We start from the raw sequence: 19,694 nt of genomic DNA, 5'->3' as shown, positions 1-19,694 counted from the left end.
GAGGCACTCCTCTACAGCTAGAATAGCTGAGCGGAGTGCGTAATTTTGGCGCGTAACTCGCCCCGCAGCTTTGAGAAAACCCCGGTAATATATAATACAAAGTTATTCCCAAAATACTGGGAATAAATAATGCATTAGGAATGCATTGGAATTTTCTTTAAAAACCCACAAAGTTTCACCTTTTTTCTACAAAATTTCATCTTTTTTCTGAGTCACCCAGCTCTCTCATACCTGCACGTAGAAATGTGATTCAAACTATAAAACGGAGGAAAACTTCTGCTCTCTCCAAAACACAACAACTGTTTTTACATAACATGTAAACTTTTCAAACTATGAGCACTCAAAGGAGGAGTGGAAATCACTTTTTCTTCAGGTGCCGAGTCCGGCAGCAATACCTGTCTCACTCTCATTGATACCTAATGTAATCGTCTTTTTTTTTCAAAAGAATCTCACTCTGTCTTCGCACTGAGCTTACTCACTCATTTTAAGGAATATCTGAATAAAATAGAGACTGTAAGAAACTTCTGGCTTCAGTGTCTGTCACTGTGTTTTAGGTTTATGAAAAGAAGTAACGGTTTTCTCATAATTTGCAGTTGTTTGAAGCCATGTAGAAGCCAAATTCTGGGCAGATTTTCACATTGCCATGGCAACGGCAGCTCCTGACCTGTGTGCGTGCCTGCGTGCGCCTAGCAACCAGATAACCAACTCTCCAAGCTACGCTAGCTTTACATTAGCCGCATGTTAGGTCTTAAATTACATTTAGTTAGGTCTTAAATATGTAAGTCCATTTACTGCTTCCTTCGTTGCTTTTTTTTGTTTTGTTAAAAGAGTGAATGAAGTTGTGACGGTCTCCGCTGAGACAGAGGAGAGGAGAAGCTACTAGCCCTCTCTCGCTGTCACTTCTAGTCGCGTTGCTCTCCTCCCCGGTAATGTTAAATTTAGCACCGAAAAAAACATAATAGTGGTAATTTAAATAGCGGCTCATGGGATTTATTAACCCTCAGGGGTCCCTCTGTCCTTTTTGGGACATTTTCTTCGGTCAAGTTGGGTTTTTGTCCTGTCTCCATGTTTTGTCTTGTCATTTCCTGTTTTATTTTGAAAAAGTAACTCTCGTTTCAGGTCACTTGCCCTTCCTCACGTGTCACCGGTCTGATTGTCTTCCCTGATTCCCGATTTTGTCCACCTGTTCCCCATTACCCTCATGTGTTCAAATAGTCTGCGTCTCCCTTTGTCTTGTGCCAGTGCGTTCACCCCAGCCTTTTTCACAGTTTGGACCATAGTCATTGTCACAGATTTTGTCGGTTTCCTCCAAGAGAGAGATTTTTTGTTGTAAGTTTTATATCTTAGTTTAGTCTCCATAGTTAATGCTTGCATAGCCTTTTGTTTCCTCCGTGTGGAGTGATTATTATTTACTTACCTTTTCATATAATAGTGCCTCCAGTTTTCAGGAGAGTTTTTGTTGTTTCTGTTTCATCTTTTTGTTACTTATTTTTTCCTCTGTAGCGAGAGTGATTTTCTATTAACGTTTTATGTAGTCTTTTCCTCCCTTATTGGAGCGATTATTATTTTGGTAATTTGTTAAACCAAGCTTCTTCTTTAAGAAGCGCGTCAGAGGTAATATTTTGTGGTCTGCGTTTATTTCTGAATAAACAGCTGAATTTCCCAATAAAGACTCTGATACCCTGCATCTGTGTCCTGCGTCTAAGCCTGGTCGTGACATCTTCACTTTTCTTTTTTGATTTGCTGATCATTTTGGCTGTGTTACAGCTGAAGGTATGGATTTCTGCAAGAAAGTGTCTTTTTTGACATATTTTTAAAATCTAATGTCAGTTACTGTTACAGGTCTATTATACACTGGTAACACATTTTGTACCCTCTGGGGTTCCTCGCGTCCAAAAAAGGACACACAAAGAAAATGCTATAAAATCATCATATATCAATATTTTTTTCTGCTTTTTTTTGCATAAATCTCTTAAACCACTTCAGTTCTGCTCAAACCTACCAAATGTTTATTAGTTTTCAGGATTTTAACCCTTTAAATGCCAGTTTGAAGACATGTTGTCTCTTGTTTTATTTAGAAAAACAACACAGAATATGAGATTTGCCACATAATGCATGATGGAGGGATGTGACATTGTTTTATATCTTTTATATCAAGACATTTCTCAAAACCAGAATATATGATCGGGGTGACTTTTGAACACTGGAAATAAATCATGTACTCATCCCGGCAGTAGCCCCCGTGGCACTCAAAATTTCCCTGGAATTTTTTTGTTATTATTATTATCAGCAATGCGCTAATGGACACATGAGTTTCCCCTAAGGGATATAACCTAAACCTCCTGAACAACTGACACTGAAGGAATCCAAACCAGGAGCAGCTGACAGCAATGGTGGTGAAGACGAGGGATGAATTATGGTGGGATTACAGTAGTCAGGGTGTTAGGTGTTGAAACATTTACATATCCTTCTTACCTGTAATTGTAAATATTATAATATATTTCCCATATTCATTCCTGGAAGAATCTTGTGATACGATTTCAGACACTCCTAAAGTGGACCATGCCATTTCTTGACCGTTAGCTAACATCCTCATTCCCATGTGTGGCTAGCGTCTTTGCTCCTGCGCGTTGTACCAGCAAATTGAGACACTGTAGCTAAATATAAGTAGCAGTAGCTAACTATATAGTTTGTTTAATACATTTTATTTTCTTAATGTCAGAGTTTGATTTAGATTGTGTGAAGTATCTACGAAGGAACGCTAATGTTAGCTAGTTTCTAATTTGGGCCTTAAGTAACAGTTTAGCTAACTAATGTTAGCTAGCTGATAGCGCGCCCTTTCATTTCCAGTGTTAGCTTGTCGTTTCATTACCAATGTAAAATGTCATATGTTATGTGCCTCTGTCTTATAGTGTCCTTGTGTGTGTTGGTATGCCCTGCTCTGCCCATCCCTCTCCTCCAGCAGGTGATCAGGCACAGCTGTCCCTGTTTCACAATCAGGAGCTGGGGCTTCAAATGCTGTAGGAGGCAGCTTGGCCGAGGCCATTGTGGGCCATTTGTCGTGGAGCTGTGGTGTTCGTGACAGCCAATGTGACGTTCTTCCCTTTGTGTGGTCGTTTGTGTTTACCCAGTGCTCTACTGCCGGTGCTCTACTCCCTTACTGTAAATTAAACTCCTTATTTATTGCTGGAATCTGGTTTCCTGTTCCGTTTGTTTTGCCCGGTTCTTTATTTTTCATTGTTACTTCCCTTTACCCCTACACTCTTTCTGGGAACACAACACATATATGATCTAATGTTAGCAAACACTGGTGCTCAGTCATGAGCAGTGAGACAATGGAGGATTAGTTGTTGTAGAGATATGTTTTGACATCAATATAGAGTTTATTATTTCATGTATTTCAAGTGTTTGTGTGGCTGTGGTGGTTTATTATTATTTTACCTTTTTGATAACAGACACCTCCTTTGTTTTCACTCTGGAATTCAGTAGTTTTACCTGTTGGATCATTGAACATTATTAAAATCCATGTGTGCTGAAGACTCAGTAATTGTATTAGCAGTGGTAGAAAGTATTAAAGTACAATTACTCTAACTTAAATTTTGAGGTAATTGTACTTTATTTGAGTATTTCCATTTTATGCTACTTTATACTTCCACTCCACATTTGACAGCTTTAGTTAAACAAGCAAGATACTGTGAGGAATCTTCAGTTCAGTGAAACAAATGCTTGCACTACTGGCTTCCTTTTATCTGGAGAAAAAGTTGACCACCCTGATAATCATTTTATAATTCACACTCTGGTGAAGGCAAAAACTTACATGATCTCATGCTGCTTCAACTTCTGTCTTTCGTTATTGTTTTGATTTGAGAGACCTCAAGAGGCAGAAGTTACATAATGTGCTCTTGAGGTCTGAATGATTGATCATGTTGTTATTATCATGTTTGTTTGGTTTTTTCAATGATGCTTCTTAAGTTAAGCTAGTTAAAGTCACTGACTGCTGGGCAGATTTCCATTAGGAAGGAAGAAAGGAAAGAAGGAAGGATGGATGGATGGATGGATGGATGTCTTATCTCTCCTCCAGCTCTTCTTCAGCTGGTGTTTTAGTATCACTAGCAGCAGTAGAGTTGTGTTTTTGTGTCGCTGCTTGTTAAAGTTGGATGAAGCCGTGCAGCTCTTAAGGCATCAGAACATTAGACGGAGTCGTGTCTAAAGTGGAAACCAGCTGCTGAGTGCATTTATATAGCAGCAGTGTGGATGGATGCTCCACAAGCTTTTAGCCCCTCTGTCTGACTCCATGTTTGTCACTTCACTTCGGGAATAACAGAGCTTTTAAGGAAGCAGCAGCTGAGACTACAAAAACACTTCAGACTGTGACCTGAGTCCAAACCACAAAACACTGTCTTCTTCTTATTCTGCTCTGTTCTTCAGCCTTTCATCAGTTTAAACAGGAAATATATAAACATTACTGTTAGTCGGAAATATTCTTATCCCCATCAGTGGGTTTCATGTGTATTAAGTCTGAATTAGTTAGTTCTATTCTACAACTGGGAATTTACCTGGAAATTTATACTCACAGTAACAGTAAATTTTGTCAAAACATTGATCGTTTCTGATTAATTTCATTTGTATTTATAGAAATGAGTTTCATGTGAGTAACATTCTTTCTTTATATGTTCTTGTGGACATATCACTTCTATTTAATATCATAATCCACTCATATTCCACATTTAATAGGGAACATTATAATTACGTCTCTTACAAAAATGTATATGAATAAATCAAAGCTTCACTGAAGTGAATCTTAATACAAAAGGAAAAGGTCATGTGTACGCTGAATGTTGGAAGCTCCTGAAACTTTTATGATCCAACATTTCAAACTTCAAGGTCTTTGACAGAGAAACAAAACAATAGCTGATTAAGATTGGGACCCCCCCCCCCCCAAAAAAAAGGGGTAAAAACAGCAGCTGAGAAGGTTGAAACATTTATATATCCTTCTTACCTGTAATTGTAAATATTACAATATATTTCCCATATTCATTCCTGGAAGGATTGTACCACTATTTCAGACACCCCTAAAGCAGACCGTACCATTTCATAACCCTGTTGTTAGCTGTCTGGCTACATCTTGTCTACCTGTCTCGCTCCATCAGTGACTTGTGTAACGCAGACCCTGTAGGCAAATATATGTAGCAGTAGCTAACTATCTAGCTTGTTTAATGCACTTTACTTTCTTACTCTCAGAGTTTCTGAATTAGATTGTGTGAAGTATCTACGGAGGAACGCTAATTTAAGCTAGTTTGTAACTTTAGCCTTAAGTTACAGTTTGGCTAACTAATGTTAGCTAAGATGTGTCCCAACTCAGGGGCAGCATCCTTTGGAGGCTGGATTTGAAGACCGACTGCATCACAGCAGCGTGACTAGGCTGTCCCATTCTCCTTGAAATGCGGCCAACAATGCAGCCTTCTTTTCCTGGGCAATGAAGGATCCAACGGGTGGATCATTCGTGGGCCAACCTATCCCAGGATTCATTGCGCACCAGTAATGAAAGCAAACAACACTGACCACGACCAAATGTAAGTATTATCTTTCAGCTCAGTAGCTAATGGTACAGCGGTGGTAAAACCAAGGGCCTTAAAACCTCAAGTTGTCATGGTTGCTAGGCAACCAGAGCTTTGTGATGCAACGGCACACACAGCTGGTGACGCACAGTGTTAGTCCTCCGTAGACTAGATCGTCTCATTTCAGTTTGGCCTTCACGGTCTACAACGGCTATGAAGGGCCACACCTTCGTAGATCCTGTCCTCCAAAGGATGCAGTCCCTGAATTGGGACACAGCTCTAGTTTCTCACTTTAGCTTTTGGTTGGTTTAGCTAACTGATGTTAGCTAGTTCCTAACTTTAGCCTTAAGTTACAGTTTAACTAAGTAATGTTAGCTAGCTGATAGCGCACCCTTTCAGTTGCAGTGTACGTTGTCATTTAATTACCAATATAAAATGTCTTATATGATCTAATGTTAGCAAACACTGGTTCTCAGTCATGAGCAGTGAGATAATGGAGAATTAATTGTTGTAGAGATATGTTGTGCTGTGGTGGTTTGGTTAGTTTTTTAACTTTTTGGCTGGACCACAACAGCAGGGGCCAGCCCTATAATGGAGAATGTAACTGACTGACTGACTGACTCATCACATTTCCACCACTGGTCAACCAAATGCCACGTGAGAGGAAATATTGTACTTTGCACTCCATTAAATTTATTTGACAGCTTTAGTTAAACATTCATGATATTTTAAGGTCTGCAACACTTGTAACACACACTGAAGCATGTACCTGCACTGTTCTGGGTTCCCATTCACCTCCCTTCCCTGACCCCCCTGATTGTCATTGTTCACACTCTGCAGACAAATGTTGACAGCTCCACCTGCAGTAACACAATGTGTGTTTCACACTGATGAAGCTTCAGTGAGGATTGTGGAGTTTGCCCCGCGCTTTAAAGTGCAGTCATATGATAATTTTATGCTCATGCAAACACAGGTGACAGACCTATGAAAAATCAGAACCTGGACTTTTTAACACACCATAAGCCGTAGTGTTTTCCCCAAGCCACTGATCTCTGCTAGATCATCATCCAGAGAATAAACTTGGTGCTCATTTCAACACACATTGACTGGTTTCATAACGATCCCAACTTATAAAGCTGAATTTCAAAACATCAGCAGTGAACAAAATTACACAAACTGAGCTTTCACAACAGATGTCACAATCTTCTGGCCTGTGATAATAATCCTCCAATTTAAATTTCAATCTTGATTTTTTTTCCTCAGTCTTTCATTTTATAATAATTAACATTTGCATTTAGCAAACTGACTTTAAGCTTCCTATCTCTTAATGTTTGTTTGATTTGATTGTATTTAACCTTTAACCTTTTCATTTATGTGTTAATTTTGTAATGTCGTACACTTCCTGTATCTCATTGTATTCTTTCTGCTTGTAAATAAAGATATATATATACCTAAGAGAACAATCAACCTGGAGCACACAGGGGTAGACAGATGGTGTCTTCTGTGGACTTTCATGTGTTTCCTGTCTCATCTGCAGGATCGTGCATGAACAGTCTAATGTCACATCTGTGTGAACTTTAGAATTCGAGTAACAAATCTGATGATTTAAGACTGAGACTTTGACTTTGAAAAGTCTCATCATGTGACATCATTTGGACCTCAGCTCACTTATACATAGAATGATTAAAGTAATTTCAGCATCAATTGGAGGAAGGCACATCAGACAATCATTGTCTTTTAGAATTGAAATGCAAAGTTCGGGACCTGGTCTTGACTTGGAACTTGATGGTTTTGACTCAGGACTTCACAGACACGTATTTGTGATGTGCAAGAGAGAGACTTTGTACCACCTCATCACAGGTCAGTATGACGGATACGAGGGAAACACCAGCTGCTTCTCTTTTCAGTGAATATAACTGACTGGAGTTACCCAGCTAATGTGACCGGCAGAAACAAACAATTGAGGAGGAACAAAAAATGAGGCAGAGACTGAAGCTTTTACATCGTTATTTTTTTTTATTTTTCAACAATCTTTTTCATCCTGCTGCGTATTGGCGATGACGTTTTTCTAATATATGATGCGATATATGAAGGTGTCTCAGAAAAGGTGCAAACATCAGCAAACACAAAGAAAGATCCAGAGATTTCAGGCTTTGACAAAGACATTTCAACATGGCAACAGTTCGTTGTCTCTCATAACCCCCGCACTCCGTTCACCTCCGAGGGGCTAACCACCTGCCAGAGGGCCTCTGTTGCTTGGTAATGACATCATCATTTTGCGCCGGTGGATGTCGGCAGTGCTGCAAACTTCCCTATGCAACAGCGACAGCCCTCCGTTGTTAAAAGTTAGAGTGGGAGGTCAGCAGGTTGACTCACAGGCCTGGACTAGTTTTAATAGGAGATTCTGAAAGTTTCAATCAATAATGGAGGGAAAATACTCAGCGATATTATCAGGAAGTTATTTGGAAATTATGGAAATTAATTCATATCAGATTTTAAAACATCTGAGTTGACCTGCTGTCCTCTCTTAGATCACAGAATAGAACTGCAGAGTGCCCTTTCTACCCTTTCTACTACTCAGAAACCGGTTCACAATCCGCAATGCCTTCAGGTGACAACAGATTTACCGTAAATATTAGCCGTGTGAAAAACCATGTTGAGGTTCATGTGGACCAATAAATAATCACCCATGTTCTGTCCCACAGGATGTACGAGCAGTGTAAGGTGAGATTAAAGTGTTTGTGATTGTGTTGAATGATGATGTTAATATGTTGTTAGTCATTTAAAGGTTAATAATAGTTTTGCTTGTGAATTGACAACATTCATTTAATAATAAAAAATAATAATTTTGTGTAGAAAAGATTGAAGAATGTCTAAATAAAAGATTGTGCTCAGACTTCACTGAGCATCAACAGAGAAGTTACACAAAATAAAAATAACCCCCTGTTTTTGAACAGATTCAAAGTGGGAACTTGCACATGCACACACACATTTCACATGTACGACTACCCCCTTTGTTTTAAAGCAGGGCTGAAATTTTCAGACATTCTCAAATGTTTTCTACAACTAGAGGGTGAATGATATTACATGTAAATGTTTGTTTCACACACTTTGACAGACGGTGTCATTTGTAAATTCATATCTAAATGATTTTTGTTTTCTTTAAATACTATGATGGATTTTCTCCCAAACTATTTTGTCCAGTTTCTTTTTTTTTTCATGAAATTTTTTTAAATTTAACATAGAGACAATTTTCACTGTTGATGCTTTGAAAATCAACACAGATTTTTTTCATTTGCTTGTTCCATAGTTATTATCTGGTGGTATTTTGGTTTGGAATTTGTAGTGATAGAAAAAAGTGTAGATAAATAAAAACACAAATAATATTAAGATACAAAAGAAAAGTGAATGAGTGAATCTTTTTCAAATCGCAGAAGTGTTTTTTAACATCAGTAGCAATTTTGGGACAAACAGTGATTTTAATCTCCAAATCAAATTCTTAATTTTAGTTTTTTGGCACTATCAGGCTTCCGTTTTCGATGGTGATCCTGTGATGTGACCTGAAGGCAGTGAGACTGTTGTGTTGATGTTAAAGCCTGATATTGAGTTTAAAACCTCCATATAGAAGCAGATGTGAGAGAGAGGACACTTGTGTTACAACATTCCTGTGGAGAGGTCTGGTTGTGTCGAAGCGTACAGAAACATGAACAGGAGAGCACAAACATTTAACGCCCCCTTGGACCAGAAGAGAGAACAGTAGAACGCAGCCAGTGTTCCTGTCGGTCTCTACAGTCCTCGTGGTCCGACCCAAAACCCCAAACTGGAAGACTTTCTTAGAGGCAGTGCGGTGGATTGTGATTGGTTCGTTCATTTCTCTCCTTCAGTCCCTCCATTCATCTGTCCATCTGTCCATCTTTAACCAACAAAATACAAAAATTCAAAAGAAAAACAAATACCTGGGCTTTGGCAGCCAATAAGAGTTGACCTCTACGACTGGGCCCACCCAGACTCCGCCCCCACTTATTTTGTCACCTTTAACGGAGCATGCATCACAGTTCAGCTGTAGGGTGAAATAACATTACTGATTCTTTTTCTCCACATGCAAACAATCACTTTGATTCAGTGTCTCTGAATCTGACAAACTCATGTTCAGGTTTACATCTGTCAGCTGATGTCAGCTGAGGTCACTTGATGTTAACTGATGTCGGCTGATAGGAGGCGACTGAGTTTCCCAAAAATGATCTTTACATTAATTCAATCTCTAGCCTGCAATGTTTCATGTTACTCATTAACACATTTGTCCTTTAATTAGCAGCTAAAACCTGTTTTCATCCCTAATGATGGCACCAATTCAAATCTGAGCGTGAATGTTCTTGACCTTGGAAATACTATTTGAGAAGATCATTTTAAATCTTAATCTTGGCCACAAGTTCTCAGCTAAATATTTAGTATATGTTGTGTTAAGAATGTTTTATTATTTGTATTTTATTATTGCCTCTAACTGGTTTCACAGATGTGAGATCATTTCAAATCTCAGTAACATTCAAAGTTCTTCTTTTTTCTTCTTCTTTTCATGTCACAAATCCTGCACACTGTCAACTGCACTCATGTTATTAATGGCAGTTTTTTTAATTCATCAAATTCATGACCTCATAAAAGTCTGAGGACTGAAATGACTTCTATGTTAGATCTTTGTAACCGTTTCATGTCAAAAATGCTAAATATATATCCTAACCCTAACCCTAAGGAAATTTAGACAGGATTACCATGAGATAACACAGACTGTAATGACAAATCCTCCGTGAAGAAATTAAAAATCTGGCACATATTATCTTCCATATCGACCCCCTAGAGAAGCAAACAAGGGTTATTGTTATTATTTTGAAGGACTCTGAAAATGCCTGCTGACCTGTTGATCTTTGTAAACTGAGAAATGGTGAAGATGATTTTGGGAAACCTGGTCAGTAACGTCTGAGAGGAGTAAAGGGTCTGAGTACCAGAAGAAGAAATGTAGTAAAGGTTGGACAGGGCAGTGCAGCAACTCAGTCTGAACGTCTGAATCTTACACTCTGAAAAAAAAACAAACCTACTTTTCATGACCCCTGTGCAGCCTAGGAAACGCAGTGTGTTATACTGCTGTTTTTTCATGTATTAGTACATTTACGAATGAACTGAAACCAGTGGCTGCGAGGCAGGAAGTAAAATGATGAGCAGAGAAGCCTTTTGTGTATTTAAGGAAAATAACATGATACGACAATCTCTCCTGACCCAGCTGCTGCCGGGTGACAAGCCAACAAAATGTCACGTTGGTTTGAGGTTTGATTTTCCAATCAAAGGCCTGCAGAACCGTTTCATTATTTCCTACAAGGGAAGAAAATCTGTAGCAAATTTTTGGAGGAATAGTGTCTACAGAACAACAACAAAATTCCTTTAAGTTATTTAACAGGCATCACATTTGTTTTGGAAGGTTCTTCACCCAACAGCAGGAAGTCGGTTTTTTTTTCAGATGTGGAGTTCATGATGTTCAGATGAGCTAAGAGTGATACAGCTTTCAGTTTTCAGGGCAGTGCTTTTCGTCTTAACGAAGCAGGGCAGTGTTAAACTTGTTACCACATCCTCCCATCGGCCGACACCTGAACACATCACTGTGGTAAACATTACCATGAAGACCAGGAGCTGTGACCTGGAGAGGACAGTGATGTCAGACCTGACTGAACTAGACATTTTACACACTTTATTCAAATGAAATCTCCCTGAAATGTGTCAGTAAGCAGCTCCATTCAATCTGCTTTAACAGTTCTTCTTCTACATGTGAATTAAAGTCACGAGTCCTGAAGCACACAGACATCAAACATGTGGCATCACCACTCCCTCCTGCTGCAACTTAGAGGCCAAGAATTACCAGGTTTATTGAACACACCATGATTAGGAGGTTCACAGCCTTTTGAATTGATTATGATTAACATGTACAGTGGGGTCCACAAGTCTGAGACCTCTGGACCCCACTATCTGTATAACACTCACCTGGCTCACCTGTCTGTCAGCCTCAAACTTCAACAACACAGTAACAGAAAACAGCCTTTATATTCTTATTCAAAAGAGTCAATAATCAGTAACGATAATCAAAAATCACTTTCAAACTCAAACTGCATTTTTTCATTCATGGCAAAGTAGGAAAAAATCCTGCTTTTGATTCATGTGAAGATTTAAAGAAACATACTTTTGTGTGAGTCCAGGTGCCTTAGAAGAATCAATCAGCAGGAGCAGGAGCGAGCCCGCTGATAACATCATCAGGTGATCATAAATATCATAAGCCCGGCCTCTTTCACATGAGCTTTAGAGGGCGTTTCCTTATTATTTTAACATGTCACCCCTTCTTTCTAAATGCATCAATCGGATCTCAGTGAGACCGACTGCATCATGACAACAGGTCCAGTCTGCTGGGCTGAAAACAAAACACACAACCGTGATCAGAAGTGCGTGATTCATACATTCATACATACTGTGTCATTGGTCAACACAAGAACATCCTCAGTTGTATCACATCACATCGCATCACAGCGTGCCCTGACAGGGCAGGTAACTGAGTCGACTCAGTCCTGTTCAGGCCGGATCAGAGTTACACAACACAGCTGTTAGTGTTTCTATAAATCATTTAAATCCCCCAAACGCATGTGGGGGCGTTGCCAGGCTTTGGGAAAATACATCATGCAATATTTCTGCCTGCAACTACTCAACACTAAAAGTTTTCATCTGATCAGACCCTGAATGCAGCACAAAGACAGAAACAGGAGCAAGCTTGTTACTCTGTTGGTTATTTAAAGATCATACAGAGGTTTCAGTTCTGTGTACTTCACTGTCCTGCTAATCGTTTTCCAAATCATCAGTTCTCAGATCCAGTTCCTTCCCCTCCACTTGGTTTCACTTCCTGTCTGTGAAAATCCTACTGCAGAGAGATGACAAAACCTTCACATGTCACTGTGGTCATGTGCTGTGTTGTAAGAACAGTCATGGTTCTACAAACTGCTGCATTCACATAGCCTTAGACACCAGATGTCAGTTGTTTGCTGGACTGTTTATCTGTTGGGTGTTTAAACTGGTGTCTGCTCCCAGCTTCTGTCACCGCATGAAGAAAACAAAAATAAATTGAATGTGATGGAGTCACATGAACATCTCTCTGAACAGTGTCTGTTTAAGGGCAAAGTATTTGGTTCTGGCAGCGTGTGCACCCATTCCCCTGAATGTGAGTTTGAACACTGGTGCTGTCTCGATGCCTGTGCTGTGAACTACAGGCGTCATGAAGTGAGACACCACCACATGACTCAGTCAGAGCCTGTTACTGCATCGTCCAGATGAGAGTGGCTCTGTTGTTCCATCTGATCACAGATGAGCACAGCTTTAAGAGCAGCACCAAATACTTTGCTGAAATGCCCTGCGTTTTGCCTCTCAGGCTACAGGCTGCTCTGAGGCTGCAGTTGAAAAGTCCTTTTTGCTGAAGTATCTGAGCAGCAGCCATGATCGGCCGTGATCCCAGCTGTTCCAATTATGTAAATGATGAGGAAAGGAGCTTCAGTGCTTCCTATCTTTTCTCCTTTAGCATAGGAAACACTGGACCTTCCTTTATGAAAGGAAAGGAGAAATGCTGTCCCACAATTCCTTGCTGCAGCAACACTTAAAGCGATGCACCATTGTCGTTTCACCTCAACACACCCACATAAATGTGAATAAAAGAGTAAAGAAACAACAGAGCTGCTGTTTTATGTTTGTGACAAGATCCAGAACTGATGGAAATACTTATCTGATCCACTGAAGCCCAAATCCATAAATATAGATTTCTTCTCTTTAAATCCAGTGAGCAGTCAAAAATGAAAAAGCGCCTGAGAGGAAACTCTACATTATACGAAAATAATTTATTCTGATCTGTCGCTCAGTTCCTTATTTCTATTTGATTTTTATTTCAATGGCTCAACTTTCTTCCATGTTATCTTATTTCAACATTTCAATCCTGTTTGTTTTGTTCTTGTGATTAGGAAAGGAGGATTTATCGTCCCAGTTAGTTAAAAACAAAAGCTTAGTGTAAGTGCAGTCAGGTTTGTTTCCTAAGTCCTTATGAATTCTCCTTCATATCTTTGACATCAAGTCGTTTTCCATCGAGCTCGAGGAGAAGTGGTTATGAAGATTATTTTGACTTTTCGACTGCAGCCTCTCTGTTGGGTTTCTTGTGGTTGTGTGTTGATGTGTGGTATTTCTGTTCCCCTGACTTCCCTGTTTCCAGCCACTTACTTTAAAACCAGACCTGGATCATCTCTCTGCAGCTGATTTCATAGACATTCATAGACAGGAAGTGAAAACAGCTGCTGCTTGGAGGGAATGAAATTATTTGTGAAAACTGATGGGAGGTCTGGTAAAATGATCTGCAGGACCATGAAGGTCATGTGATCTCTAGTAAAACACCAGTGCTCTCCACATACTGTCAGAAATCTGCATCTGGATCTGCTATCATGAACCAGATCACATGACCTACCTCCACAGGAAACAGAGCAGGAAGTCTTTCAGTGCTCATTCCCCTCTGACCCTTGTTATAGGCAGTGTCTGCAACAAAACTCGCAACTCCCTGACCCAAGAAAACAGAACAAAAAGACAAAAAAAAAAACAGGATGTGGCAGCTGAAGAACACACAACAGAAAAATCTCATCTTTCTGATTGGACAGAACACGGAAAAGAAGAGGAAGAAGAAGCGCAACGTGTCGAAAGTGCGAAAGTTTTTGCATTCATTAAGTAAGAAATGAAAGGAAGTGAAGTTTCTACATGGCTTAAAGCTTTGGAGTTCTCAGCGCTCGCTCGACTCGGAAAACATTTTATCATCATAGTGACAGAAATGATGATGGTGGTGATGATGATGATTACAATGTGGCAATGAAGAGTAGGTGTGCTAGCCTCCTGGCACCGTTTCAGCAGGGCTTTTTGCATAAAATGTAAATCATCATCATCAACGTCCTGATTTTTCTCGTTTTCAAACAAGCCCCTCCCCCTTTTGATTTAAAATATTTCATCACAAGCAAGAAGATTTTTTCCCGTTTTTTTTTTTTTTTTTTTTTTTTTTTTTTTTAAGCTTCTTTTTTTCGTTGTTGTCGCCGTCGTCATCGTGGCGGTTGTTGTAGTTGGTGTGGTTGTAGTTGCTGTTGTTGCTGAACAGAGGGAGTGTTAAAATGGGAGTTCGCCTCCTCCTCCTCCTCCTCCTCCTCCTGTGGGGGGCGCTGCAGGCTATGACCCGTCCTGCACTGTGGAGTCCTCCTGCTGCTGCTGCTGCCCCTCCAGGCTCCCTCCCCGCTCCTCGCTGTTCATCGTCGGGCTCCGCGAGGATTTCTGCAGCTTCTCCTCGAGCTCGTGCAGCGACGGCTCCTTATACATGCACACTGCAGGGGGGAGGAGGGGGGGAGAAAAAGCATATGTTATTAACCACAGTGGGATATTGTGTTGTCACTGAAAACAGCACGTACGAACAGTCAGAGAGGTAAAAATAAAACGACAGAAACATCAGTAATAATCGGCAGAAATCATTAAGTAGAAACTGAATTAAACAAAAACAAAGAGCAGAATATAACTGTGAATATATATGGCCTGGCACATGCTCTGTACTGGTAGTAGCACATACTGTAACTGATGTCTTGTATATGCTAAGTTGCATAGATGAGTGTTGGTAATATGAATGTACAGGATGTAAAGGAATGTACAGGTAGGTGATATGAGTGTATGTATGTTTAACACAATAATATGTTATTTACAAAAATGAATGTACAGGTGTGTAAAATATATTAATATTTAATTTGTCTGAATGACAGCACCCTAATTTGCTTAATGAAGCAGAAATGCTTTAAGAAATGCAAAATGAAAATACAAAAATAAATAGGTTTCTGGGAAATAATAGGGGAAAACAATAAATAACAAATAAAAAAAAGAAAGGAATTTAAATGGGAATAAAGAAATTAAATTTAAAAAGTGAAGTTAAATAATAGGCCTACAAAGGTAAATAAATACAGAAGCAAAAAGATATATTAGTTTATGTCACAATTTATTACTTAAATGGCATATTAAAGTCATTTATTTTTGATTTTGGCAGTTTCAGTCCTCCATTTATAATATACAGTTGTGTATGCACATGTATGAGCAGGTATGTGATATACAGGAGGGACAAGGAAAGGGAAGGAGGGAGTTAAAAGGAGAACAGAGTTGAGGGGTGAGGAAGGGGTAGAGGGGGAGAAAAAGGAGGGAAAAATAAAGATGGGAGGAGTGTGATGGGTCTAACATGAAGGACGAGTTCTGGAGAGGAAGAGGAGAAGATGGACAGAGGGACAGGTGGAAGGTGATAGTTGACAAATGAAGATGGGGGGGGTGTCTGAGGACAGACAGAGCAGCTGAAAGCAGAGACAGAGCTTCATGTTTCCTATTAAACCTCCATGTGTGATATTAGAGCTTCAGCTTGTCCTCAGACTCAGAGGGAGTTCCTACAGGACAACCTCTGCCCCCACCTTCACCTCCACCTCCACTTCCTCTGAGCTCCTGACCCTGTAACCTGTCTCACTGACATGTTGTGTCCTTTAACTAACAAGCTGTCACCGGACCCCCTGTGGTCAGCTGATTTAGTTCAGCTCCACTATGAGTTCAGGATTTTAGAGATATAAACTTTTCAGGGATCAAGTAATGAATTAACTTACAGCTTGTCTACAGCAGTGGAGGCAAATTAAATAAGTAAATTATGACAGACTGGTTGATCAGGGCCAGAACAAGACAGAGGCTTCACATACTGAAGGCCAGCACAGTCTCCAGACCTGAACCACATGGAGCTGCTTTGGGATGAACTGAACAATCTTTCATTTCCATTGTAGAGAGAATGTCAGAGTAAGTTCAGCTGCCGGAGGAGTTCCACAAGAAGATTCAAGGACTCCTTGTTTTGACCTGTGTACTTGTTTACTGAGACATTAACCTGTGTGCATTTCAATAACAACTGGAAAAATGTTCAGTTGGTGTTCTAAAACTTATGACCAACCGTGTCTCAACAGAAATGACCTGATGCCGATGAGGATAGTTTCATTCTCTCCGAACACAGACTGTGGAAATCAGTATGTGACATGTTTTTACTGATGGAGCTGAACCACTAACGCTAAAAGAGTTTGAGAGGCTGCAACTGACAACGGCTGTGTCTGCAGTTAAATGCATTTTATAAACGTGAGGTGGTATGAAGTATTGTGTACCTGCACAAGATTGATGCAATCATTATATGTCGTGATTTGTCTGAAGTACTGTCAGTGTTTGAGACAGAAACTATTTTAACTGATTTTAAATATAAAGGATTAAAACTCTACTAGAAGTATAGTTTATATGGCAATCCACCTCTCCTCACCAGAACATTACCATATTTTGTGTAGATGATGTAATAATTTATCCAACGAACCAATTTTTAAAGAAATATTTTTTTAAAATGACATTTTTTTGTGACATTACAGAATTATTATTACTTAATTATTTTAGGTTAATGAATATGTGTGAAGGGCAGGTTCAGATAGAAGTGTTATCTCTTATGGAAAATAAAGAACATTTCTTATCTTAAATGCTCAATTTTATTTCCATAAATGTAAAAGAAAAACCAGATCAAGACCTGACCCCTCTTTGTGCTGAAACTGAAACACCTGAATGTGGAGGACCAGGGGTGCACAGGTGTGATGGTCTCACCTTCGATGGGTCTGGGGACGAAGTGTGAGCAGGGTTTAGTTTTCTTCACTCGGTTTCCCTTCATGATGACTCCGTCCTTGTTGAGGCCCAGGAACCAGGCCCGGCCAGACTCATGCTGCCGGTACAGCGTGGACGAGTAGATGACGTAGTAGTTCTCAAACACAGACTCCTTAAACTTACACTCTGCTGTGAACACATCCTGACATGCAACAAACACACACACACAGAGAAAACAGAATGTCTAAATCAGATGATTTACATGATTGTAGTCATCTTCGTCGTGTCTCTGCACTGATGACCTGACTCTGCTGGGACAGTTTAAAGTCCCAGTTTAACATGTTGTACCTCCCTCCAGATATAAGAGGTGTGTATGTTGGTGTGTGTGTGTGTGTCCTCCATATAAATCAGGTGGTCGAGGAGGAGCAGAGAGTCAATCAGAGCAGAACAAACACACACAAAGCAAACATCTGTTCTAACACTCAACACCCGTAGTTAGGAGGGGGAGGCAGTTCTCCCTTTACAAACTGTCCCTCAGTTTGTCCTTCCAGGCCTCCGTCCACTTCACTCCTCAACTATGACAATCAAAGAGACCACGCAGTTCCATTTGTATTTTATCATCAATTTGATGTTTCTATTGGTGCTGACCTGAAGAGTATTAGCTGGTGTCTGTTCAATTCAAACTGTCTGATAATGTAACAACATTGTGGCAAACAAACAAACACATGTGAAAACATAACCTCCTTAGCATTGATCACACTTAAACATTACGCTGCTAACTGAATCGTCTATTTGCTGAGGAAAACACACAACTTATCACAAATGAAAGGGACCCAGCAGACCTTACTTCATAACTTTTAAGAAGTAAATAACAAAATTAAATTAGTGGTGGGTAGAAACAATATGTATTTTTAATAAAACATGCAGTTTTGGAACACAAAAGTGTGAATGGCCCCTGACAGCTACTGGACACTGGTGCATTACAGTGGTTGCCACCACTGGTCTTTTGGTCTGTCAGCAGGATTGTGCAAAAAGTACTGAACTGAAAAAACCCATAACTACTGATGACGACACACAAACCAATAGAAGTAGAAGAAGAAGAAGAGGAGAGAGGGGAGAAAGAAGAAAAGGGTGGACGAGAGGAGGGTTGAGGAAACAGAGGTAATAGAAGATGAAAGCTGTTTTTATTCCCCTCTCAGCAGGCTGCCTGCATCACATCTCAAGACACTGTAATTCAAATAAACAGTGTTTAGACAGCAGGGCCTCACACACCACAACTTTACTTTCAACTGTCTGAGCAAAGGAGCTCGGCTCTGTGAGAGGAAAAAAGCTGGAAAGTTTTTATGTAACTGCACAGACAAAGAAGAAGAGAAACCCTCCATCTTCATCAGCAGCTGATGACCTGAGTCCATATCTTAAGGAGTTCACTCCGTTTATCACAGCTCATACTCCACCTTCATCTGGTTTTTGGTTGTGGGTTCATATGTATCTGGATCATGACGTCTGATCACTGGCCTTCACATTTCCACCTGGTATCAGTAAGAGTAATACTTGAACTGGTCCTCATGCACAGGTACAGAAACAAAAAAGTAGAAGTGAAGACCGAGACAATATTGAATCATGTGTCAAAACACTGAGGGATCATGGGTAACATGGAAATCAACTTTATGCAGTTAAATTTGTGTGATAACTCTTGATATGCCAAAGATGCAGCAGTGAAAGTTTAGAACATAAAGTAGGCGTCATCTGCATACGATGAGGTTTTCTTTTCATTTATTGATCTTAAGATCAACTCATGCTGAAGGCTGATGGCACAGGAGCATTTATTTCAAAAGACCATAAATACGTAACACAGTTGAAATCAGCCTCTGTTATAATTCCATATAAGAACTACATACTGTAAGTGTCACCAATCAGAAGAAAAAATGGCCACAAACCAGTGGTGTGCCATCAGGGCAAGCAAGGCAAGCAGTGTTTTTCTCAGTTAAAGATAAAAATAGACATCAGTTATCACTATACCGAAGTGAAGTGATATCTCTCCTTACATCTGATCTCAGAACAGCAATCTGTCACATAAAGGATCTGATGTCTGTTTGCATTCATTTTTTTCTCTATTGACGGCAGAAGGCTATTGTGTTGTATCTACAGTTTCTGTCAATTTCACGGGTCTTTACTATTGATAAAGGCTAGATCTTGTCAAGTGGGAAGGGGAGCAGCAAGTTGTAAGTTTGCACAGTGAGGATAATCCTGGATCTTTGACTGGTGATTTGCTACAACCAAAGTGAGCTTGTCAAGCTGTCAAAACCAGCATGACAACACCAGGACACCTGGGATATGTTGTCATTGAATTTGTAACCGATAACTGTCATTTTCTCTTTGTTAAAATGATGATGTTTTGATGCTCATCTC

General features: G+C 39.8%; 1 protein-coding gene across 3 annotated transcripts in view; it reads right to left on the bottom strand.

Annotated features, from left to right (window-relative positions):
* Window positions 1–7,548: 7,548 nt before the first annotated feature.
* LOC130167477 (fibroblast growth factor 12-like) overlaps window positions 7,549–19,694 on the bottom strand; it is a 69,677-nt gene continuing 57,531 nt past the window's right edge. For all 3 annotated transcript variants that reach the window (XM_056373720.1, XM_056373719.1, XM_056373718.1), the window contains exons 4-5: window positions 17,289–17,487; window positions 7,549–14,974 (exon numbers count right to left, since the gene is read on the bottom strand). In XM_056373720.1, the coding sequence (XP_056229695.1) occupies window positions 14,823–14,974; window positions 17,289–17,487 (351 nt within the window). In that variant the 3' untranslated portion in view covers window positions 7,549–14,822. The remainder of the gene's footprint in view (window positions 14,975–17,288; window positions 17,488–19,694) is intronic.

This window comes from Seriola aureovittata, chromosome 4, assembly GCF_021018895.1.
Source record: "Seriola aureovittata isolate HTS-2021-v1 ecotype China chromosome 4, ASM2101889v1, whole genome shotgun sequence".
NCBI classification, from domain to species: Eukaryota; Metazoa; Chordata; class Actinopteri; order Carangiformes; family Carangidae; genus Seriola; species Seriola aureovittata.
Note: the sequence above shows the minus strand (reverse complement) of the source record. Positions and strands in the feature narration are given on the sequence as shown.